Here is a 25,831-nt window from a genome sequence, read left to right as displayed (position 1 = left end):
TGACCCATGGAGCCGGTTGTGCGCCTTAACATTTGTGAAAATGGTCTTTGTAAAGTTGTCAATGCCAATGAACTCTATGAACACTGTCGGCTAAATTGTGATGTTTGGTTTTTGAGGAAAGGAAATGGCACAGTAATAATAATAATAATTGGTTTTTGGGGAAAGGAAATGGTGCAGTATCTGTCTCATATATCTGTGGACCCCCCCCCCCCACCCGCCCGTAAAGAAAGGGATAAAGGAGGGAGTGAAAGAGGAAAGGAAGAGGTGCCGTAGTGGAGGGCTCCAGAATATCGACCACCTGGGGATCTTTAAGGTCAGTGCGCACAGCACAGGAAACTGAAAATTGAAAGTTGCATTTTGAGGAAAGGCGCTGCTCGATGCTACTAGTGGCGCATGCGCAGTTGTGACTATGGAGCGAGAGAGAAAAATGTGCCGTATGTCCTCACTCCTCCTCGCGCATGCGCAGCACGGCTCTCCAGGAATCGCGAAACTGCTCAACCTGCGGCCAGCAAAGCTTTCGCTGTAAAAGCCAGAGCGACCGGGTGCTTTGGGTCACGTGAGTACATCTCACCAATCTTGTGTCGTCTGCACGCCGTTGGTACACAACGGCAGGCGCCGGTCGCCCTGTTTCAGGCGGCGAAGCGACTATATGACAAGAGTTTTGATGTTCTGCTGAAGTTCCGCATTAGCTTCAATCCAACAGAATTGATCAGTATATCGAGCCTCGAAACGTTTCTTCGCGGTTCATGGCAGCAGCTACCCAACGCAGTAATGTCGATGAGCTCACCAGTGACTTCTGCAAATAAATAAAAGGCTTAGCACGAAGCGCCTTGTACAGTGTATGTTGCGCCTGCATTTTGGACGATACTTGCGGCTACGTTTGTGCTGTGCCAATGTGACGTTGGTGTTTATCAGTGCGTGCAGCGCAAAAACCTGTGGGTGCAAGTGGAATGTCTTCGTGGTTGATAGTGGATGTCAGCTAGCGAACTTTTTTGGTGGTGACCACACTGATCAAGCTCGAATGTCACACTGAGGTACCTACCGACCAGACCCCTCGAGGCGTCTGGTCGTTCACAACGATCGTTGTGAACGAATGCACTGAGTGTGGAATATGGATGGGCTTTGACGAAAAGGTATGATGAGCAAATAAAATGCGCCGAACGTTGCTATCGCTCGGACTCAACCAAAAGGCTGTCAGGGTCTACTTCATTCATGTGACCGCTCTTCTTTCACTCCCTCCTTTACCCTTCTCTTACGGCGCGGTTCAGGTGTCCAACGATATATGAGACAGATGCTGCGCCATTTCCTTTCCCCCCAAAAAACCAATTATTATTATTATTATTAAGTATCAGAGCGAAACGCAACCTGGAAGGAGGTTCCACGGGAACCGGTTCTCCAAGCAGCAGAGCGAAACGCTACCTTGAAGGTGATCGCCACGGGAGGATACTGGAGAGTGGCTAGCAGCCTAATGCGCCACCTGCCAATAATAATTGGTTTTTTGTGGAAAGGAAAATGGCGCAGTATCGGTCTCCTATATCGTTGGACACCTCAACCGCGCCGTAAGGGAACGGATAAGGGAGGGAGTGAAAGAAAGGAAGAAGGAGGTGCCGTAGTGGAGGGCTCCGGAATAATTTCGACCACCTGGGGATCTTTAACGTGCACTGACATCGCACAGCACACGAGCGCCTTAGCGTTTTTCCTCCATAAAAACGCAGCCGCCGCGGTCGGGTTCGAACCCGGGAACTCCTGATCCGCCACCTGCCAGCCGTGATGATTTTTTTAATTGGTTTTTGGGGAAAGGAAATGGCGCAGTATCTGTCTCATATATCGTTGGACACCTGAACCATGCCGTAAGGGAAGGGATAAAGGAGGGAGTGAAAGAAGGAAGAAGAGCTGCCGTAGTGGAGGGCTCCGGAATTTCGACCACCTGGGGATCTTTAACGTGCACTGACATCGCACAGCACACGAGCGCCTTAGCGTTTTTCCTCCATAAAAACGCAACCGCCGCGGTCGGGTTCGAACCCGGGAACTCCGGATCAGTAGTCGAGCGCCCTAACCACTGAGCCACCGTGGCGGGTTGTGATGATCTGCACTTTCGCATTATCGGCTATTCTAATCGTCTCAATTGTTTAGGGAAGGAGGGCCATGCTGCCAACGCAGCAAAAACTATTGCGCGCCCATGTCCTGGTCGAGGTCTCAAGTGGATAAGTTGAAGTTGCAGCTCGGTCACTATGGCTGTTACCAACGCGTGGGTAATGTGGACAACGGACTAGTGTGGTACAGCAGGAGGAGCGGCCTAGCTCTCCCATATTGGGGTACGGGGGAGATATGAAATTACGTTGGAGGTAGTGCGGGGATTGGGTGCGTGGCGCATGTACAGGTCCAATATGTGTGAGAGGAGAACCTACGACTACCGTGCAAGCCTGCGAAAGTTCTCTACGGAACCAACCCCTAAAGATACCATCTGGACTCCAGGCCATCAGGGTCTTCGAGGGAATGAGGCTGCATACGCGACTGCCCGAGCTCTCATTTTCCGGGTACCTCATATCGACTCTGATACTTCGGATGTGGGGCAACCTTTATTCCGCTTTTGTGAAATTCTGAAATACTATCACCACGAACATCAACGGTACCCATCCCTGGCAAAAAGACTTGGGAAAGCAGACGAACGCGTGCTCCTCTGACTTTTACGAATACTCTTGTATGCCCGGCTATAATGAAACATTTCAACCCTAAGGTCACTGGCCGGTGCTCGCACTGTGGGTAGGTGGCTGACACCTACAACATGGCGTGGGCCTGCCAGCAGAACACAGCTCTTTCCCGATACCACCACCCTACTCAAGAGAGCTGGGAGGCTGCCTTGCTCCTCCAGGCCCAGCGGCTGCCTTCGTCCAGAGGGCCCGGACGGCGGCTTCTACCGATGAAGAATAAATGGTTTTCACCACCACCACCTTCGCCAGGTTCTCGCCTATAGCTTGAGCATAATATCTCTGCCATTTCTTCTCACCGGGAAAAGCAAAAAGTCTGGAAGTTTTTTTTCTTTGTCACTTATGAGCAACGCTGTACTTATAGCTACTTTATACTACCGATCCACTTAATGGGACTTGACAGTGCACAGTGTGTCGTCTGATACGGCTACAGCCTGCTGAAAGTTGACGAAGAAGAGGGAAACGCGCAATGGGTGGCGTGGCGAGCTCTGTTGGCGAAGATAGCGTTGAATCTGGCACCCGGCGTTTGATCTCGGCTGGTGACGACGCGCTGCCTTCGGTCGGGGAATCCTTCGTTCCCGACAGCGACGACGACTGCTGCAGGAGGCGCTGCGATTACCATCACCACCACCACTACCCGCACTGCCAGAGCAGCTCCCTTCCGGCTGCAGTGAAGACCGAGGTCGGTATTATTTGCTCAAAGATTACAGGTATGGTGTATTAAACGAAGAATCACACGTTAGCCAGAGGTTCACAGCCTCAGGGGCATTTTCGAAGTGGTGCTGTGGTTGCGTAACACCTCGAAACTAGGTGGCCCGAGGGATGACCAAGTGCAATACTGGACTGATTTCAATCACGTGAGGGTCTTTAAAGGGACTCAATAAATGTGCGGTATGCCAGGGATGTTTAAGGTCGCTGTTTCACGAATATCCTACAGCAACAATGTTTAAATGCGTTTTGTAAAATAGCTACTTGTCAAAATTTGAATTTCAGCGACTTCGCGCCTTTGCCTCGTATTTTTTCCGCGCTCAAAGGTCTTCTCCTTTGCCGGCGTCACAAGGCCCCACCACTCGGTTGCACCGCTGGCTGTCCCCCGCTGGTGCGACGCGGCTGACTGGCCGTGTGACGTCTGAAAGAACCTAACCAATAGCCATCTCTGAACAGAAGTACGGAGGAGCTAGCATGATACTGAGGAGGGCACAAGCATGGAGTAATCGCCGTAAGCGCTCGCGCGCGGTTATGTGTTCTGTGCTGCGGGTTAGCCATGGTGTTATGAAACACAACGTAGGGATTGAGCAGCTTAAATTATTCTCGGAAGGTGTTCCAGAGCCCCTTAAATGTGTGCTAATATCGCACAACACGTCGGTTATTTTGCATTTCGCCTCCAGCTAAACACAGTACCAGGGCCAGGATTCGATCCCACTACCTTTGGCTCTGCAGTCGAATGTCATAACCACAGCGTCAGTTGCTGGTGTGGTGTGCGGCGCCCGGCGGCATATTATTCCAGTCGCCGGGTCTCCTGTTGGGAGTAGAGGTGCAGTAGATCTGGCGCACCACACGAATGTTCTAGGCGATGCCTAAAAAACGGCTTCCAAAAGCGCAGTGTGTATAGCGCATGTTCCCAACCGCCAGGAGGCCAGTGCTTCCCGACCTGCCGCTGGGTCAGGCTCGCGTCTTCTACTGTCCGTGTCTTCTCCTCCAACACCAATCGCCGTGGGCGGCCGGACGTTGCTGCCCCGACGCTGTGCCGCCGCAGTTTCGGACAAGTGTCCTGCGCTCTCCGCCAGTGGTACCGCTGCAGCATGGCGCCATCTGCAGGCACACGAAGTAAGAGTAAGGCCGTTATAGAATGTGTACCTCACTGCACGAAATGCTGTAGCTGATCCGGGGCCTGTGGTACGGGCTGCATAGATAGCTTGCACGTGACGATCTACGCGGGAGCCATGATAATGCACCACGCATAGCTTGCACCAACCATCCAAGGTGATGGTGGCGGCGGTAGGCGGACTAGACAAACGCGAGCATCTTCGCCGCCTTCCTTGTCCACCATAGTGGTGGGCACTGCGCAGTCGCTGCAAACCACAGTAAAAAAAGTCTGTAACGTTCATACACGGTGCCCATCGTCCTGGTGATCCCATTTCAGCGCTTTTGATCTTTTGGAATGCAATTCGAGCCGCACACGGCTGAGAGTTCCTGTTCTTCTAAACAAAGAGGCGATGAGTGGCTGCTGTTCGCGACTTTTACTTTTTAGCAGTGTAAATGACAGTGTAGTAACAGTGTAAAGATTTTGACGAGGCCTTATTCGTGATCGCAGCGCTACGTGCTTATAATATGTATAATGTCATAGTTCTCGCCGTTCATGAAGCAACTGGCCTGACCATCCGGCTGTCTGACGGCTGTGAAGAAATTTCGGAACTGTCTGTCACAAGTTCGAACTCTTGTGCAAGATTTTCCGCAAGGGCTAACGCGACTAAATCTGCCCAACGTACTGAAATGCCAGAGCAGACTAGGAACCAGCAGTATACGTACGCACAGTCACCAGTGCCATTCACACTCTTGATGGCGGTGTGCCTGTGCCGGGAACCATGAACACTTATAGAAGATAGATAGATAGATAGATAGATAGATAGATAGATAGATAGATAGATAGATAGATAGATAGATAGATAGATAGATAGATAGATAGATAGATAGATAGATAGATAGATAGATAGATAGATAGATAGATAGATAGATAGATAGATAGATAAAGAGGAGGAGGGAAAGGCAGGGATGTTAACCAGAAAGGGGTTCCGGTTGGCTACCCTGCACTGGGGAAGAGGGATTAGGGGACTAAAAGGAGGAAGAGAGAAGGGAAAAAGGCATAACACACTTATAGAAACTTAGAAAAACTTCACTGCACAGCGAAACCTTCAGCACCATGCATGGGCGCGCGTACTGCCCCTGAGGTAAAAACTTAATCGACCGAGTGGAGTTTTGGCTTCCGACATAAGACAGACGATATCGTAGATTTGAGGGTGAGCACTAAAGCGCTGATAACTTAGGAGCAAAATAAGACAGATGACATAACAGAGAAGCGCGTCCTCTGTCTCCTTCTGCCCTGGTTTACAGCTTCTCTCGGCATTACGCTACTCTCAGATCTGCGATCATCAACTAGTGCCAACCGCAGCGGTGGCCTAGTCGCTTGAACATTCGCCTCGCATGCGGGAGGTGCAGGGTTCGATCCCCAGTGCCGCCGGGCACCCACCGGTGATACAATGAGTGCAAGCTTTCCTCTGCCTGGTGCTCGACATCTCTAAGGTGAAATGCTTGGAAAATGGGTCTGGACCCTACCTTGAGTCGAAGAAAAACCTTCTGCCATGGCGCTCCGGCCACAAATGCCCTTGCGCCATAAAAATTCATCATGATCATCATCAACTAGCGCCGCGTACGAATCTTATTAATAGGTGATGTTTTCGTGCGCACTAGCCGGGCGCGTGAATAATAAACAGTAGCTCCTTGAGGCAGGGACCTAGTGCAGGGCTTCAAAGGACATGTGTGGGGATCTTGCATGCACGGAGACCACATGCATATTCCTGCTAAGGCGATGGCTCAGCCACTAAATTTCTTCCTCACTAGCGTTCCTGTATGCGGTCCACATGAAAGAACATCTGCATGTCCCTTTAGGTGCAGCAGACCTCCAACTCAGTCGTAGGCGGTGGTGCCACACTAGCCGTGCCGTCGACTCCCACGGGCGTGGTCAGCCTGCGGCAGCTGTGGCTGTTCGCGTGCAGTCTACTCTTCGCTGGCGCCGCACTATCCCTGGTGTCTGCCGCACTGGCCGTGGTCTCCTGGCGCCTCCTGCACGAGCCGACGGGAGGAATCGAGCTGGCGCGCAACGCGTCCGCCGTGGGGCGCGCGGTGTACGCCGTAGACAACAGGCGCACGACGGCCGTAGTCGAAGCTTCACTGGCGCCGGCTGGTGAGAACGTGCGGGGCAGCCAAGAGGACAACGCGACCAGGACGCCGCTGTTCACTGCGCCCGGGTGCGCGTCGCCGTTCACTGGAGACGATCTGGCGCTGCCTGTAGCATAGCGACGTGGACATCGAAGAGCTATCGTCATCGATGCACAGCAAGCAGTGTTCGGAATACGCCTCAGGACGACCTCGACCGCTGCTTTTCATTGTACACATATTCTTCTGTATTCTCTGCAGGTATCTCTTCAAGGTGACTAGAGACAAGCATTTCTTTCCTTGAATTAGCGCCGGCCACGCTAAAGCGACAGCCTTGTATGATATGCTGTGTGTTCGATTAAAAAAATTGAAGGACGAATGCGGTAGTCGGTAATGCGAAATGTGAGCGCAGCTCTTCATATGCCACCTGCCACCACTGGCAGGTGGCGTACGCGGAACACTGATAGCCACCCGCCGGGACCTTCGCGTGGCAGCCGCCTTCCGGTTGTCGATTCCTGCGCTCTCGCCGTGGCTTGGTGGCGTTTCGCTCTGCTACTGCCTGCCACGCGCCAGCTCTCACACGGCTACACACGTCACCTGTCACGTGGTGTGTTACGCCGACAACGTCGACGTCGCGGAACACGCTCACAAAAAAATACGGAACGGTCAGACATCTGATACGACAGCTCTGCAAAACCACATGGATTTACACCTTATTAGCGATGCTTTTACTATACTGAATGCTTTTTTTTAAAAAAATACTGAATGCTTTTACTCTAAGTCGAGGCTTCCCGCTTGCGACTGAGATTTTCTGGAGGGTGAACTTGGGCAGAGGTGCGTTAGAGGGTTGCGTTGGGTGAGTGGGCAGTCTCCTAGCTAGGGTGGTGGAGAGGTGGCTGGTGGTTCTGTACGGCAGCTGGCTTATTATCCGCTGTGTCTTTCAATTCGATTTTTCCGTCGAGTTTTTGTTCCGCTGCTGCGTGGATTTCTAGTGAGTGGACACCATGTGGAGATAAGTAGGTTCATTCCAGACAGGTGTAAAAAGGGAGTAAGCTGTCATCTATCTAGCGCACTCCATTTTATGAAAGGGGGTGGTATAGAGGACCGTCTACCCCCTTTTTAGTCCCGTATAGGCGTATTCGTGTTTAGGGTGTATGTTGGCGGTGAATGGCGCTCCTTAAGGGGGGGGGGGGGTGGAGGGTACAGTAGCAGTGCCTTCGCAGTAAAAAATAAAAACATGATGTCACAGCTTTGATGCGTTTATTCTTTTGGTAAACGCATTGGTGCCCCCCGGCATGGGAAGTACCCGTGCTCATCCTACGGTGCGCACGTACTGATTCCAGAAAGCAAGCAGGTCATCGACGACATGCGCAGGGAGTGCTGCCCCTTCGGTGTTGCGAAGGCATGCCTGTGAGCCCGAGAGAAAAAAAAAACTTTTTTTTTTGCCGGCGGCAATTCATCTTCATTCACCGTTAAAGACCTCAAATTACTTCTTCTTTGCACTGGGTGCGTTCATGCTATATACGAGTACAAAAAATGCGGTTTAATTCGTGCTACGCCTAGATTACTGCACTGCTGGAATGAATGCATTCTGTTCAGTTTTTTTTTATCTCAATCTTACAGAAGCAATTCCGCACAAAAAAGGACTAACTAAAGAAACCGTTATGCACTGTTTTGGTAATCCGCTGCTGTGGCTTAGTGGTTAGGGCGCTCAGCTACTGATCCTGAGTACCCGGGTTCGAACCCGACCGCGGCGGCTGTGTTTCGATGGCGGCGAAACGCAGAAGGCGCCCCTGTGCTACGTGATGTCAGTGCACGTTAAAGACGGTAATAATAATAATAATAATAATAATAATAATAATAATAATAATAATAATAATAATAATAATAATAATAATAATAATAATAATAATAACAATAATAATAATAATAACAACAATAATAATAACAATAATATTAACAATAATATTAACAATAATAATAATAATAATAATAATAATAATAATAATAATAATAATAATGTTTTTTTTGGGAAAGGAAATGGCGCAGCATCTGTCTTATATATCGTTGGACACCTGAACCGTGCCGTAAGGGAAGGGATAAAGGAGGGAGTTAAAGAAGAAAGGAAGAAAGAGGTGCCGTAGTGGAGGGCTCCGGAATAATTTCGACCACCTGGGAATCTTTAACGGGCACTGACATATCGCACAGCACACGGGCGCCTTAGCGTTTTCCCTCCATAAAAACGCAGCCGGCACGGTCGGGTTCTAACCAGGGAACCCCGGATCAGCAGCCGAGCGCTCTAACCACTGAGCCACCGCGGCAGGTAGTTAAAGATGCCCAGGTGGTCTAAATTATTCCGGAGCCCTCCACTACGGCACTACTTTCACTCCTTCCTTCCCTTACGGCGCGGTTCAGGTGTCCGCCGAGATGTGAGACAGATACTCTGCCGTTTCCTTTCCCCAACAACCAATTTAATTTTAACTGTTTTCGTTACATCAGCTGTAAGCACCCACTTTCCAATAATGTCAGCGTTCCATGTGAGGTCAATAATAATAATAATTGGTTTTGGGGGAAAGTAAATGGCGCAGTATCTGTCTCATATATCGTTGGACACCTGAACCGCGCCGTAAGGGAAGGAATAAAGGAGGGAGTGAAAGAAGAAAGGAAGAAGAGGTGCCGTAGTGGAGGGCTCCGGAATAATTTCGACCACCTGGGGATCTTTAACGTGCACTGACATCGCACAGCACACGGGCGCCTTAGCGTTTTTCCTCCATAAAAACGCAGCCGCCGCGGTCGGGTTCGAACCAGTCGGGCGGATGCAAGTAACAAAGACGCTAGCGTTGCTTAGTGAGTATATATATAGACTTTTCCTGCAATCTACGAGCCAGCCACTCACACAAACTATCACACAAGATGAGAACGAACGCGGACACTACAAACACGTGCAACCACGGGAATTAGCACTTGCGGGGAAGGCTCTGATAGCGTGCTCGAACCAAAAAGAGAACAAACACATCACTAAGAAAGAAAGGCTGCGTGTTCCAGAAGGAGAAAAAGCTGCAGCGTTTTCATCGGGTTTCTGTGTGGTCACCTCGCGCGGATATTGTGCATTAATATTCGGATAAAATTCATCTCTCGCATGATGTATTTTACATAAAACTTCGCTTTCCTCATTGTGATTGACTGCGTACGAAATTAGCGCCAGTTTTTTCACCAACGCTCTTGTTAGTGTCGCACTAATTGCGAACTATTACATGAGCAAGTGCTCTTTGAGTGAGATACAAGACTTGCATTCCAGGTGGCAGGTGGCTATTGGAGATATCTGCTGCTGCAGCAGCCGGCCTCACCACTTCGGCAGACGTCGTTGATGCTACTCGCGCCTATTCTTTCAACGCTTTCTTTGGAATAATCTCTTTCTGCAAGCTCTTTTGTCAGCGTGCGGCAATGATAATATCTCTCTTGGAGCCAGTCGTCAGGCCCGTATACTTTCCTTCTGTTCCTTCGATCTCAGCAGCAGCAGCAGTCACGTGACAGCAGCAGCAGCGCCGTCGGCTCCCACCGGCACAAATTGCCTCAACGCGCCGCGCTTCCGCTACCCATACTGTTACCTAAAAGGTGTGGGTTCGAATCCTAAACAAACCTATACCTTTCCGCGAGAGTTTCCGTTCTAAGACAGCCGGAGAAATTAAGGGAGGTGAAAATGTATACCGTTAAATTATACATCAGAGGCTGGGGCGTCCGAGCTTACGTGCCGACGACTTCATGGGGGCGATGGAGTGGCTCCGGAGTTGGGCTCGAGCGGTTGCTGGCAGAAGCTGCACGCCGTCGGGCTTCGGCGCTGAAGGCCCTCTTGGCGAACGATGTCGTCCTGAGCGTGCCTCTTCCGTACTGCTTCTCGATTTTTATATCCTCTTCTCCACACTCCCTAGGGGGAGGACGCCCACGCCGGAGGGGAAGGAGGGGGGGCTAGGGCTTTCACTTGGGCGCACAAACATACCACCGCACTTATTGTCTCGCCCCCCTCACGTGTTGAGTCCGAGGGAAAGAAGGTTGTCTTCGCGGTAGCGCATAGCGTCGGCTGTGGTACGGCGCGCTCTGGCCCGCTGACAGTTCCCTTGTCCTGGAATGTGCCCGGGAGGGCCGCCCCTGAAACCGCCACGCCAATTGGGGAGGATAAAGCCTGTTTCCCCGCGGCGGCGGCGGCGGGTCCGGTTGGGTCCGGTTGGGCTTAAATCCCTTCGTTCTGGTTGTCACTCTCAACGAGCATGGCTGGGTAATTGATGATGCCTGTCATCTGGGTCTCCGTCTACGCCGCGCCGTCGAACGTGGAACCTCGTAGCACACACAAGGAATGTCACACTCGCTCACCCTCCAGAAGAATGTTCTCCGAACATTTGAGTCCCTGCAGCTCCCCTTGTCTTTCTGAATCGCCTCGCACAGTGCGTCCGACAAAACACTTTTCGCTGCACTCAACACCACTGCACAACACCATATGCCTCCGCTGTCATAACTGGCGTCTCCAGGGGCAGCACTGATCTTCTTTTACAGATAAACATGAAACTCAGCACCCAAGCCTCTCCTTTCTAGTCCAAACTGGAAGAAATAAATTTACCACAGTTACAAAGGAGCTCCCACTTCTAGCACGATCACGGCACAGACAAAATATAGATAACGAAAGGAAGTAGGGCAGGTTCTGCATGCGCTCCGCATGCTCTCCTGTGAAGGTGTTACTTAATGACAGAAAGGTTTAACTACTAACTCCGATAACTTAACACATACGCATATAGCAATGTTATGAGCTGCGGCATTACACAATTCTGACCAGTTCACAACTCCGCTCTGTTTACACCATTAGTCCGACTTAGCTTTCCGATTTCGCAGCGGATATCGGCCTTCATGAGTCATACTAAGTAAGTCTGTGACCCTTTGTCTGCTTTGGGACTCGCGAGGGCTCGTGGCAGGAGCCTCTCCTGGCGTTTTCTGCGCGGCAACCTCGCGCGCTTCTTCTTCTAGCAATGCATGAAGTAAATCCGGTGGCATTCTGGCCGTCACCTCTGGCGCCTGCCGAACAAATGCAGGAGAGGGCGTTTCTTGCGAACTATCTGCGCGCTCCGCTTCACTTCTGCCCCCATCAAAATCCGCGCTTTCCCTTTCCTCATTTCGTGAATACTGAACCTGTGCCGACTTGAGGCGATTTGCGTGTATCCTTATCAAGCGCCGGTTCACGTCTCGGACTCTGAAGTTTACCGGAGAAAGCTTCTCGACAACCTCGCACGGTCCTCTCCACTTCGTCTGGAACTTACGAGCTAGCCCAATCTGCCTTTGGCAGTTTTCAATGTACACGCTGTCCCCCACATTAAACGGCGCGTCTCTAGCACTGCGATCGTGCACCTCCTTCCTGCGCTTCGCCGCTTTCTTTAAGGCCTCCTTTGCGATGTCCCTCGCCACTTGCAAGCGCGATTCTAGCTCCACCTTATAGTCGTCCAGTGAAGCGTATGGGACACGACGGGGGCCCTCTGGCACTTCACTAGGCTGGTCCGGGTCTCGGCCGTAGAGAAGAAAGAATGGCGATTCGCCCGTGCTCTCGTGTGCTGCGGAATTGTAGGCAAACATTGCATACGGGAGCCACAAGTCCCAGTCCCGCTGGTCGCGCGAAACAAAATGCGACAGGAACCCGGCCACGGTTTGGTTCAGTCGCTCCACCGCGCCGTTGCAAGCCGGATGGTACGGTGTTGTCTGCTTCTTAGCGATCTTAAGCAGCTCGCAAACTCTCCTCATTAGCTGCGACACGAAGTTCGTTCCCCGATCTGTCAAGAGTTGCCTCGGGGGTCCATGTCGGAGCACGATCTGTTCGACAAATGCTCTTGCAACCGTGTCTGCCTTCTGATCTGGGAGTGCTACCGCTTCCGCGTATTTTGAAAGGTGATCGACAAATACTAAAATGTACTTGTTTCCGGAAGTGGTCGTGGGCAATGGGCCCATTATGTCCATACCTGTCCGCTCGAAGGGAGCCGAAACCTCAGAGAACGGCTGAATTGGAGCTGGTCTTCGTCCCTTGGGTGTTTTTCTTTCGAGACAGGAATGACACTTCGCACAGTAGTCTCTAACATCCTGTCGCATGCCACTCCAAAAGTACAAACGCTCCACACACCTGCGTGTCTTCGCTACGCCAAAATGACCGGCGCATGGCGCATCGTGAAACGCGCGAAGAACCCTTTCTGTCCACGACCGAGGTATGACGACTCTCTCCCAAGCGGTTTTCTCTGGTCTCCCTTTCCTGGTTGGCCTCGTGCGCCGACACAGGGTGCCGTCTTTGTCAATGAAATAACTTAGCTGTTCGGGGTGAGACGGTGCGCCCTCTAAGCTTTCGATTATTCGCTTCAGGTCAGGATCTTTGCACTGCTCTGTGCGTAATTCGGCGGGGTTGACTACGGGGACAAACTCATCTATAGCTGCCACGGCAGCTGTGCGGCTGAGTGCATCAGCATTCAGATGTGTCTTTCCTGACTTGTGCTGAACTTCAAAGAAGTATTCCTGCAGGTGTAGATTCCATCTAGCGAGTCGCGAGCTAGGGTCCCTGACACTCATCACCCATTTCAGAGGATGGCAGTCTGTGACTAGCTTGAATTTGCGGCCGTAAAGGTAGCATCTGAAGTGCTTTACTGCCCAGACAACGGCGAGGCACTCCCTTTCCGTAGCTCCGTACTTTTGCTCTGTGGGGCTCAGCTGTCGGCTAGCAAAAGCAACGGGATGTTCTTTGCCCTCGATAACCTGAGATAGCACGGCACCAACTGCGAACTTTGACGCCTCTGTGGCCATAACGAAGGGCAAATTAAAATCCGGGTGGCGCAACAGCGGTGCACTCATTAGCTTCCTTTTCAGGGCCCCAAAAGCATTCTCCGCGTTTTCGTCCCAGCGAAAGGCGACATTTTTGGCTGTTAAGGCGGTGAGCGGCTTAGCGAGCTTGGCGAACTCCTCTATGTGCCTTCGGTAGTAACCGATCAGGCCGAGAAACTGCCGGACCTGGCGGACGCTAGTCGGGGATGGAAAATCCGAGACACACCTTAGTTTCTCAGGTTCCGGTCGCACGCCGTCAGCTGAAACAACGTGCCCGAGGTATTTCACCTCGTTTTTGAGGAATTGGCACTTAGAGGGCTTCAGCTTGAGACCCGCTCCTCTTAGTCGCACCAAAACCTGCTCAATATCGCGCAAATGGTTCTCAAAACTGTCACTGTATATGATAATGTCATCCATATACACGAAGCACAGCCTCCCCAGAAGACCTGCCAGGATAACATCAGCGGTTCTCTGCCAGACAGCAGGGCTGTTGGCCAGACCCATCGGCATTCTTTTCCATTCATAGTGCCCTGAGGGCGTGTTGAATGCCGTTTTCTCGGCATCTGCCGGATTCATTGCTATCTGCCAGAATCCCGCCGCCATGTCCACTACCGTGAAGTACCTGGCAGAGCCCAGCTGAGAAAGCGTCTCCTGTATATTGGGGATGGGGTATGGATCGATGCGAGTTACGGCATTTAGTTTGCGGTAGTCCACTACCAATCGATACGAGCCATCTGGCTTTTCCACCAATAGTGCTGGTGCTCCCCAGGGTGACTTTGAGTGTTCGACAATGCCGCGATCAATCAGGTCCTGCACCTGCCGCTCCATCTCCTCACGTTGGGAGTAAGGAATCCTGTACGCACGCTGGTAAACGGGCGATGAAGTGCCGGTTTCTATCCTGTGCTTTATAACGCCACAGCAGCCCAAATCCAGGTTGGACGCGGCGAATACTTCCGAGTAGTCGTTCAGCAAACCAGCCAGAGCCTCCCTCTCCCTGGATTTTACGTGAGAAAGATCGAACGACACCTTTGGAGCAGCCGAAGGACTAGCGTGCTCTACAGTTGCGAGTACCGTATCGGTGGGCTCACGTTTCTCTATCGCAGAGGTGAAGAAAGCCAATGTTTTGTACTTGGGAAGGCTCAGTGGCTGCTGGCTACAGTTAACCACCCGTAGGGGCACTCTGTGGGCGTCATTAACTGTCACGAGGCACGCGGCTGCCTTCAGGCCATTGCTGAGAGAGTCGACCGGCTCAAGCACTCCCACGGCGCCGCTTTCTACATCTGAAGGCACAAACGCGTACAAAATGTGCTCCGACCAAGGAAGGACGACCGCCTCATCGACCAGCCTGACGGCAACCCGCGAATATACCTTCTCCAATGATCCCACTGTTTGACGGGTGTCAATATCGGTAATGCGAATCTCAGCCCCTCTCCTGTTCAAAAACGGAACTTTTGATCCGCCCGCATTAACCTCTTCCTCAGAGAATGAGACTACTACCTTCCCTTTTCTCAAAAAATCCTGCCCTAATATACCTGACACTCCGTTTGGCAGAGACACCGTGTCTGGGCATACGTAGCAGGGGTGCTCCAATGCAATTCCGCCGAGAGAGAAGTGTAACCGGTAGAGTCCACTTATGCCAAGAGGATCCCCCGTTATGCCTACAAATTTGGTTGCCATACCACCAGACGCTTCCAACACCTCGCGGTCCCCCTTCCTTCGAAGCGTGTTAAAACTGCTCTCCTTAAGCAATGTCACCTTTGACCCCGTATCTATCAACAATTCCATGCAACAACCATTTAACTTGCAACGCACAACAGGGCATGCCTCGTCGGCCACACAAACTACCACCACCTCATCATCCACTGCTCCCTCCCCACGCTCCTCAGGCTGGGGAGGACTATCTAGTTTTTTGTCTCGGTATCTGGAGCCCCGCTGTAGGCTTGCTTAGGGCGTGTCTCGCCTGCTCCTCTTTGTGGCTCCCCACGGCGCACGTTTTGGCAGAACCTGGCGATGTGTCCGCGACCCTGGCAAGCGAAGCACACGATTTCTTCAAAATCTCGCATACCGCGCCTGTAGCTTTGTGGCGGTGTCCGGTTTCCAGCGAATGGGCGCTGTTGAGCGCGCGCTTCAACCTGGCATTCTACCTGCTGAGATAGCAGCTGTTCTAAGCGATCTAACCGCTCTGTCAAGAGAGCAACCTCAGGGTTGAGCACCGCTCTCTCTATGACGCGTACTCTCGCTGCGGCTGTCGTTAACGCCTCATTTTGTTCCTCATCCAATGCAGCCTCCACGGCTTGGTCGAAATTGCTCGGCTTGCGCGAGAGCACGAACCGGCGCACGGGGTCTTGCAGACCAGCCACGAACAAAGCGGTCATTTCCTCTTTAAGTATATCCTCCGCGTATTTCTTCTTAAGCTGGTCTCCTTCCTCCTCCCTGCTTAACGTATCGCGCGCTAAGCGCTGAAGCCGCGACGCAAACGTTCGCACGTCCTCCCCTACCATCTGTCCGGCGTCACGGAACCTCTGTACTCGCACGTGACGTGGTTCAGTGTCAAAATGCTCAAACGCGAGCTTCTTAAATTCTGCAAATGATTTTGTGGATTTTACCTTTTCGTCTCGCCATGCAAAATCATGAGCAGCTCCTGCCATCTTACACCTCGCCATTCCCAGCATTTGAGCATCGGACCATCCTCCCATTTTCCCAATCTCTTCTAGCATGGAAAAGAAATCGCAGATTGGAACCCCTGTCTTATCTCCCGTAAACGTCGGAATGACGCTTCCTAATGCCAGCATGCTTGCTCCGAGCGACGGCTGTGGAGTGGGAGCTCCCTCAGATACAGACATTTTTTTTTCTCAAGCCCTCCAGTGCCTCAAGCCTCTCAAATGGGGGTAAAAGTCCCACAATCAGTCCCGTGATTCCCTTTTGATTACAATTTTGAAGTCATGAATGTCACAGCATTCAGAGGACATTTGCTTTTGAGACCCCACTTCTGACACCAGTGTGATGACCCCTATAATGCGCAGGTCCACACGGGACGGAGAGGCAAAGAGACACCGTATGGCTCAGTTTAAACAGATATATTCAATAATTACACATGATTAAGATTATACATCAGAGGCTGGGGCGTCCGAGCTTACGTGCCGACGACTTCATGGGGGCGATGGAGTGGCTCCGGAGTTGGGCTCGAGCGGTTGCTGGCAGAAGCTGCACGCCGTCGGGCTTCGGCGCTGAAGGCCCTCTTGGCGAACGATGTCGTCCTGAGCGTGCCTCTTCCGTACTGCTTCTCGATTTTTATATCCTCTTCTCCACACTCCCTAGGGGGAGGACGCCCACGCCGGAGGGGAAGGAGGGGGGGCTAGGGCTTTCACTTGGGCGCACAAACATACCACCGCACTTATTGTCTCGCCCCCCTCACGTGTTGAGTCCGAGGGAAAGAAGGTTGTCTTCGCGGTAGCGCATAGCGTCGGCTGTGGTACGGCGCGCTCTGGCCCGCTGACAGTTCCCTTGTCCTGGAATGTGCCCGGGAGGGCCGCCCCTGAAACCGCCACGCCAATTGGGGAGGATAAAGCCTGTTTCCCCGCGGCGGCGGCGGCGGGTCCGGTTGGGTCCGGTTGGGCTTAAATCCCTTCGTTCTGGTTGTCACTCTCAACGAGCATGGCTGGGTAATTGATGATGCCTGTCATCTGGGTCTCCGTCTACGCCGCGCCGTCGAACGTGGAACCTCGTAGCACACACAAGGAATGTCACACTCCTTATTTAGACCGGCAGAGGTTATTTAACGTGTACTGGCATCGCACAGTAGACGTACTCGCGTCCGTCCGTTACATTTTAGGTCACGTGACCTTGTGTCACGTGATCTCTCTGCCACGCTCGCGCCAGCTGCTCTTCTCTGTCGTGAAATGAATTCAAGCGCGGAAAATTCAAATCAGTGCAATGAGTCGCAAACGGCTTTCGCCTCCCGCAGTGAAGAGATATCAAAGTGCCTCCAACGAATTTTTTGTATATACGACCGCTGCTGCCGGGATCGAATCCGCGACCTTAGGATCAACAGCCGAAAGCCAAAGCCACTGAGCCAGCGCGGCGAGTCAAAACAAATGCAATTTCTATGGAGGCGAAATTCTAGAGGCCCGTGTACTGTGCGACGTCAGTGCACGTTAAAGAACCCCAGGTGGTCAAAATTTCCGGAGCCTTTCACTACGGCGTCCCTCATACCCTGAGTCGCTTTGGGACGTTAAACCCAAATAAACCGACAAAACCAGTTGATTATTTCATGCAACGCCACACTCGTAAACTTACCAAAGGAACTTTACTTTCTGGTTATTCGTTTGATATTCATGAAATAGACATTTTTCGTCTTCTTGTCATCATTAGAGAAACACTGTAGTCGGAAATAACGACAAGGTGAACTTACAAGTATGTCGCCTATGGCCTGGGATTGTTCTGGGCTGACGTCCTCAGACACGTAGTGCAGGTAAGCCTGCATCAGAAGTGAGACGAAGGGTTGACCAGGTTAATTGCTCGTCTTTCTGCAGCAGTTTTGCCTAGTGCGAATGCAGCTACGCAGCCTTGTTACAGCGTTTTATTTGTGTCGAATGACCATGACAGCTCTCTTCCTTTTGAACACAACGGTTGGTGAATGCGACGAGGAATGTAGGCACGAGTTCCGTACATGCGGGAGCCGTGTGTTTCAACGCAGTTGTAAATGACGTTCTATGTTATAAAAAAAAAACATGCTTTCGGACAGTCGCAGGAACTCGGTCATTTAGTTCCTTGGAATCGAACAGCGCGAAAGGCAGAAGACAGGAAAATGCGGACAAGAGCCAGCGCCTACTCAAAGTTCCGCACTTTGGTTGGACGTAGTTCCTGTGCATGCTCCTCTAAAGCGCACCGGCTGGAGATATAGTGAGGCCCAGAGCTGGACAGGCTCGCGCAAACGGCGAATGCACACCAACTTTACGGGAAGGCGGGTGATGAGTGTGTCTCGCAAGTGAAGCCTATAGTGCGAGTGCCTGCTGCAGTCTGAGTCACCCAACCCTGATCCTCATAAGCGCGACTTCCACCTCGGCACGGGCTAGGCCACGGGGGAACGTCATCACCTGAAGTTTTTTTGTGTTTCGGTGTTCGTTATTGTCAATACGATGTTGAAATCAAACACGTTAATGTATGACGGTGGCGACGGAGTTGAGGCGGTGAAGCAGGCCACTGAACATTCCTGGCTATATCTGTTCAGAACACCAAGTTGGGCCCACTTTAATTTGGTGAGATCTAAGCAGAGAGATGTCGACTCTGCTGCAGCATGACACGCGGCTGAAACTGACACATCGAAACAGGTGAATGACACGTAGGCCGGCAGTAAAAATCACGATGCGGGCCAGGAAGTAGAAGTCGAGGGATAGCGGCGGCAAAAAAAATCCCCCTTTTCCCCATTTCCTACAACTCCCTTCCAGTAGAGCAACAGTTACACACAGGGTGATGCAGGAGGTTTCATGTCTTTAAAGCAAGATGTCTCGTTTGGCGCCCGCTGGCTATGGCCACAAAGAGAAGTGGAGACCTCAGTAGCCTAGGTGCTGGCATAATGATGAAACAGGGAGAGAGATGGCCATCCTGCCTGAAAGGGCCATGTTGAAGCACGCGGGCGCAAAAGTCGAGGAATGCGAACGTTTGATCTCAGTTGCACTAATTCCTACGGAGAAAGAATTGGCTACAGTAATGCCAGTAAGACGTGACGAAGCAGCAGCTACGAGTCCCCGCATCGATTGGGCAAGGCAAGCTTTTGCGAGGTTTGTGCTGCTTTCGCACCACTTTGTACGACGAGTTGATGTGTGCGTGCTCGTGTGATGGTCCTGTAGATTCCCGACCGACGGCTTCCAGCCGATCCCACGTTGATTAAACGCCAACCTGAATTGCCCATTATAATGAGAAGTGCAGAGCTTCGCTCTACATAGCACAGAACTGTAGTCCTTAGTGCTTTGGCAGTACTGCCACTCAAGGAGTAACGAAAAAGCGTGGAAAAATACTTACAAAGCTTAGGTGACAAAATGAATGTAAGACGATACGGTAGGAAGCAGCAAGGACCGGAGAAGCACTTTGAGTTGACGGTACTCTTCAGAGCGAATGAGGAGGTTCCAGGGGAATAGAAACGTAGGTAAAGGATGTTACACTTGTGGACTGACCGGTGACGTCAGCAAGTTCACAAACATGATGTGAGTGCGGCTAGCGTAGGATAAGCGTGGCTGGAGGTCTTTGCTAGAAGCATTTACTGGGGCAGTGGACTTTACTTGGCTGGTAATGCTGACACTGTCAATTCTCGGTTTTTCTTGCACCTGAGGGAACAAAGTGTGAACTGCCAGGCACTTCGCGGGGCACTTTTGCGGCTGGGTTTTCGAGTTGCAGCCCTCGAGAAAGAGGAGTAGCTATTGTTAGAAAAACAAACAAAAAAATTCTCCAACAAACATCTGTAGATTTGGGCCTGCGTGAGAGCTAGCTACATTACACACAGTGATAGCCTGGTCCAGTAGAGCAGAGCAGATTTTAATAAAAGGTAGTGTAGAGGGACAGAGACTCAGTCCCCTACAAATTAACGGAGCGCGACGCGGACGAAGCGAACAGGCAGGGAACCAGGAATCAACTGCTTCATTCCACTCCGCACGTGGCCCACCACGTAGCCAGGGCGAGCGCATGTCACGAGCCGAAGCGGCGCAGCACTGCTGATGATGATGATAGGGCCGCTACAGGTAGGGTTGATCAGAAATTCGGGCCCAGAAGAGGAATATTTCTCCAACTGCAAAGTTTCTGAGAAAGCTGTATAGCTTTTCTTTGCATCCGTGTGACAGCAATTAAGGTTATGACAAACAGTAACAACTCATTCGATAGTAGTAGCTTACAGTTACTGTACCTTGTTAATGAGCGCCAGGTTCCAGCAGTCGAAGATCTGCAAGCGAATAACAAAGGAACGACGTGAAATATGCCCACCGATACTTTAACTGCACAGACAAGCATATATCTGTTGCAAGATTCGGGTTACCTCCAGCGCCGTATCGGCTTTTGTCGACTGTACGCACGTGTTGTGGATTCTGCAGAATATATCCAACCCCTGAAAGGGAATAGAACATAGTCAATAACAGAAGCTGTTCGACGTGGTGCTAAAGACAATAAGGATGAAAAGATTCATCAGCTACAACTCTGCATGCTGACTGCGAACCTGGGGGCGCACTTTTCTACTTGACCGCCTCGGCGAAAGCTGCGGTTCGAACGAAGCTTTTCGCTTGCAAAGCGGAGAAAGTTGTGCTCTACCGACCGATGAGGGATTGGGAAGGGAAGATAAAGGACAAGTGGCACAGTAAGACCGGAATGAAACGCGAACAGAGCCTTTGAACTAAAAAAATATATATTTTAGCTGCGTGCTTTCAGCTGCAGTATGCAGCCAGCCTGATTCATGTTTCAGGGTAAAGGATCTAAAGTGATCTAACCATTTCTAAATGGGTATCTCGCTGCAAAGCAAAAAAGAACGCCATTCTCGTATGTATGTTCGCGTTTCAGTTCGGCCTGACTGTACATATCGTGGTCATGTGCCATTTCTTCAGAAACAACAACAACAACAACAACAACAACAACAACAACAACAACAACAACAACAACAACAACAACAACAACAACAACAACAACAACAACAACAACAACAACAACAACAACAACAACAACAACAACAACAACAACAACAACAACACCACCACCAACAACACCACCACCAACAACAACAACAACAACAACAACGACGACGACGACGACGGCGACGACGACGACAACAAAGGCAACAACATGGCTCAGAGTTGGTTCACAGTATTCTGTACGGAAGGGGAATGTGAAATTTAAATGTTTTCGGTCAACGCACTGATAAATTATGCTTTAAAAATATATACTAATTTCTAAGTCTTTTCATATTTACGACACTGCCGCGTATTTAGGACACCTATATGACTATGCATGTTTTTTTTTCCTTTCGGCTGTGACAGAAAAATTCTTGGACAGCCTTTTGTAAGGCCACTCCCTCAGGTAGTAGTTCTCTGGCGTTATCTACGAGTATAGCAAGCAATCACATGTTCATAGAGCTTTTGTGACAACTGATATTCGTTTCCGAGTCAGCAGTGTTGCTCGTACTTGTTCGTTTGGATGGTTTGTGCGTCGATTTATTGTTTGCTAGTTCTTTTCACATGACAACGCGCAGTGAAGTGGGCTGTGCTCTCTCTACCCGTGACACTCCCTGTGGTTACTCCTCACTTTGAAGAGTTGGTAACATGGTGGGTATACACGTGCCTGAAAAACCATGGTTCGATCTTTGCTCTCCTCAAGCCGTTCATGTTAGAGCATCGGAAAGGCCAACAAGTTCGACGACCATTTCGTGGCTCAATTCAACTGTAATTTTTGTTTTCCAGCACAATCAAGAAGAGTGCAGCGGATACTGACACGTGTACGCTTTTGGATGGTGCGAAACAGGCGCAAATAAAACGAGATTTAACTCAAAGCTGACCCGCTGCAGTGGCTCAGTGGTTAGGGCGCTCGGCTACTGATCCGGAGTTCCCGGGTTCGAACCCGACCGCGGTGGCTGCGTCTTTATGGAGGCAAAACGCCAAGGCGCCCGTGTGCTGTGCGATGTCAGTGCACGTTAAATATCCCCAGGTGGTCGAAATTATTTCGGAGACCTCCACTGCGGCACCTCTTCCTTCCTTTCTTCTTTCACTCCTTCCTTTACCCCTTCCCTTACGGCGCGGTTCAGGTGTCCGCCGATATGTGAGACAGATACTGCGCCATTTCCTTCCCCCCATAAAAAAAAAAACGATTTTCGTTTTCAACTCAAAGCTAATTGATATGTAGAGAACGGCATAGCGCACATCTTGCAATTGGCCTCTTCGCAGTTGTCGGAGGACGGTGTAAACTTCCTTCTTGCATTGGCTCAGTATTTTTCCGAACTTTGCCTTTATCTCCAACAGCCTCTTTCCCTGAGCTGCAAAAGAGCGAAGGCGAAAGAGCGCGGGTTATTATATTTGTCTACAGTCACATGGCAAAAATCGAGGGAAAGAAGTGCACGATATAATGCAGCGAATATAGATCTGATCCCCTGCAGCTGGGTACTAAAATACAGAATACAATATGTCCTCAGCGATAGGCTTTCGACCAAAATCTTCTACCTCAGCTGTTGTCCGCACACTCACAAAAAGGATAAATTCCGCGTTATACACTTATAAAAAATTGTCTATAGATAGTCTATAGACTTTACTCTATTGCCCTCCTGTAGATATTTATTTTTGTCTATTCATAATCAATAGACTCTCTATAGACAAAGTTTACTAAAAGTGTGTCCATAAATCTATAGATTGTCTATAGACTGTTTATAGGATTTGTATTGCCAATAGACTGTTGTCTAGGATTTGTTTATAGTCTATAGACTTTATAGACAGAAGTCTATGGACAGTCTATAGACTGTCTAAAGAAGCTTATGTAAGGAAATAACAACAAGCTCATTTCTGTTATTTTCTCGGTCAGAAAAAGGCGTTCTACACTGCTGATCCCTGCATCCTATCACAAAAATGGAAACACTATGGCTTCCGTGGCAAGGCTTATTAATTCCTGTCAAGCTACATGAAACAGCGCCATCCGGTAGTTGCAGTTAATAATCCCACGCCATCCTCCGATTAGATACATACAGGTGTACCTTAGGACTCAATACTAGGACCATTATTGCTTTCATCATGTGTGAATGATTTACCGGCGCACAAGATAAATGATTAATGATTAACCATCCGTTCAACATACGTATCCGTGTACGCCTATGAAAAAGCCGTAGTAATCACAGGCGACCATATTGAAGGAATTGAGACCAGAGGCAATGCAGAGCCACCTAACGTATCTCAACGACTTATGCAAAATAAACTAACTGTGAATGTTAAAAAAGCCATATACTAACCTCGTTATAACGAAGCAGTTTATAACGAAATAATGGATATAACGAAGGAATGACGATTTCCCCTTGGAAGGCCGGTAAACACGGTGTGTGACGAAGTAATCGCCGGGCCCCTTCAACTTCGTTACAACGAAGTTAAACTGTACATAGTAACTCATTCTTGCCATAGATCAACCAACCTAGCCAAATAAAAAAAAATTCTGAGGGCACTTAAGTCTGCTTACGTGCAGGAATGCGAAAACATGGCTTTCTAGAACGCGAGTTTTTTTCCGCGGCGGCAGTACGCGTTGTATTTTTGAAAATTTTTAATTTTGATATCTTTTTCTTATGTCTTTATTTATTTTTCTTTGTATTTTTATTTTCCCGATTTTTAGTTTATATTCAATTTTTCTTTCATATTTTATAGTTGATTTATTTTTTACTTTCATTCATTTCTAATGTTCGACTTTTATTGTTTTATTTTTATGTTATTTATTTCAGTTTTAATGACGTAATTTGATTGACAGGTGACGGGGACACTCCCTGTGGACAAACTCTTCCTGCGGACTCATGAGGCAAGTAAAGCTTTCGCCTTAATAAACGACTGTCATTTGGAAAGTGTTTGCTCATTCCAGTACCTTGCCATAATGATAGATGGCCACTTGTATTGATGGCAAAAACAAAACAGCACAAACTTGACGGGATACGCGAGAGAAGGAAGACACCACATGCGCTGACTCGCAACTGAGGGTTTTATGAGAAGAACCACGAGGAACTGCGCACATCACGGTCGCTCGGGAATAGCAGCCTGGGTCGCACAAGGCCCACCGCTGGGAGCACCTGCCATCGCAGGGCAGTGGCGCATCGCTTAACCGCTGCACCACTGCCACAGGAGGGGCATGATGACTCCCAGGGATCTATGATTGTAAATTAGAGAATGACCTTCTGCATACATGGAAATTAGTCTATTATGCTATCGTGTCATACCCTTACGGTGGAGCTTAGGTTGTCCGCTCCAAATTTTTGAGTCAGAACCTTCCATCAAGATCAGATAATCATCAACGTGTCTGAACGCTCTCAGAAGAATAGTCCTCCAGCATGTATGCGATATTATCCGTTTACGTTTTATGCACTGTTTCTTTCCCTATTTATTATTATGGTTTTGTTGCATCACATTTAATACAGATGCCCGTTTACGCGCACGCTTGAACTGGACCCAGTTACTAGCCATCGACTACGGGACCAACAGTTCGTTTGAACCTTTTTTGTATTTTATGAAGACGTAAATAAATTTTGAATTGAATTGAATTACAGATTGCTTCTTAGCCTGGAAATAACTAAGGCGGGTCTGATCATCATCCTTACAGGTTCAATCGAAGCCACGTGTTAGTTATATTTTGCGCCAGTTTTATGAAGCCATTTATTGTCGTCGCTGTAACTTTTAATCGAGGAGAAACTCGCTGCTGAAACACATACTCAATTTCGTGGCATCATAGTTGAACTTAAGTGGAGAAAATAGGCTTAGGCGAGGCACTTGCCTCCTAGAACGAAATAAGCGATGATAGTTTTAAATTTAAAGAAACAGACCAGATTTAAGTGGAGGAAAACAAAAATAAAAAGAATCAAACTTAACCAGGAACAGAATAAAGCCAATAATAAAGTGGGGAAATAAATGCCCATACACTGCGGCTGCAGCCGGTCCAGGACAGGTCTAGTTCTAGAAAACTAGGGATGCCTCTGTCCTTGTTTGGACGCAATGTAACATGATATATAATAATGATGATCAGAGTGAAATAGTTTTCGATAAATTTGACACACTCAGAGAACAGGAAAATTACATCGTGTTTACAACTATCACCTGGGATGAAAATCAGCTTGAAGGCAACTGCACGTGGTTTCGACAGTAATAGTAATATTACAATTTCTTGCGCAGGTGTCTAGCGTTGACTTGTCATCTGCTTAAATTACGTCCCAAGAAAGGAATTGTATACGCAGTTTGATTGCCTCTAAGTACTTCTTTTGGCATGTACACTGACCAAGCATTTTAAGGATGTCGCGGTGGCTCAGTGGTTAGGGCGCTCGACTACTGATCCGGAGTTCCCGGGTTCGAACCCGACCGCGGCGGCTGCGTTTTTATGGAGGAAAAACGCTAAGGCGCCCGTGTGCTGTGCGATGCCAGTGCACGTTAAAGATCCCCAGGTGGTCGAAATTATTCCGGAGCCCTCCACTACGGCACCTCTTGTTCCTTTCTTCTTTCACTCCCTCCTTTATCCCTTCCTTTACGGCGCGGTTCAGGTGTCCAACGATATATGAGACAGATACTGCGCCATTTCCTTTCCCCCAAAAAACCAATTATTATTATTAAGGATGTCGCTATTCTTCAGTAAGCGAAGGGAGCAGCTCACTCACAAACTTG

The 25,831-nt window shown here is 49.7% G+C and overlaps 2 protein-coding genes across 4 annotated transcripts in view; one reads left to right on the top strand and one right to left on the bottom strand.

Moving 5' to 3' along the window:
* Positions 1 to 3,171: 3,171 nt before the first annotated feature.
* Positions 3,172 to 7,053, top strand: LOC144096981 (uncharacterized). The gene is made up of 3 exons (XM_077629787.1): positions 3,172 to 3,390; positions 4,341 to 4,535; positions 6,375 to 7,053. Exons 1-3 carry the CDS (start codon positions 3,178 to 3,180, stop codon positions 6,780 to 6,782), a joined length of 816 nt encoding a protein of 271 aa, XP_077485913.1. The 5' UTR covers positions 3,172 to 3,177; the 3' UTR covers positions 6,783 to 7,053.
* An 840-nt stretch (positions 7,054 to 7,893) lies between these two features.
* The window catches only part of LOC144096980 (uncharacterized), a 64,804-nt gene continuing 46,866 nt past the window's right edge, over positions 7,894 to 25,831 (bottom strand). For all 3 annotated transcript variants that reach the window (XM_077629786.1, XM_077629785.1, XM_077629784.1), the window contains exons 6-9: positions 20,503 to 20,571; positions 20,374 to 20,409; positions 17,890 to 17,955; positions 7,894 to 8,049 (exon numbers count right to left, since the gene is read on the bottom strand). In XM_077629786.1, coding sequence (XP_077485912.1) covers positions 7,954 to 8,049; positions 17,890 to 17,955; positions 20,374 to 20,409; positions 20,503 to 20,571 — 267 coding nt within the window. In that variant the 3' untranslated portion in view covers positions 7,894 to 7,953. The remainder of the gene's footprint in view (positions 8,050 to 17,889; positions 17,956 to 20,373; positions 20,410 to 20,502; positions 20,572 to 25,831) is intronic.

The sequence above is a fragment of the Amblyomma americanum genome, chromosome 7 (genome assembly GCF_052857255.1).
Source record: "Amblyomma americanum isolate KBUSLIRL-KWMA chromosome 7, ASM5285725v1, whole genome shotgun sequence".
NCBI lineage: Eukaryota > Metazoa > Arthropoda > Arachnida > Ixodida > Ixodidae > Amblyomma > Amblyomma americanum.
This window is presented reverse-complemented; position numbering and strand designations above follow the sequence as displayed.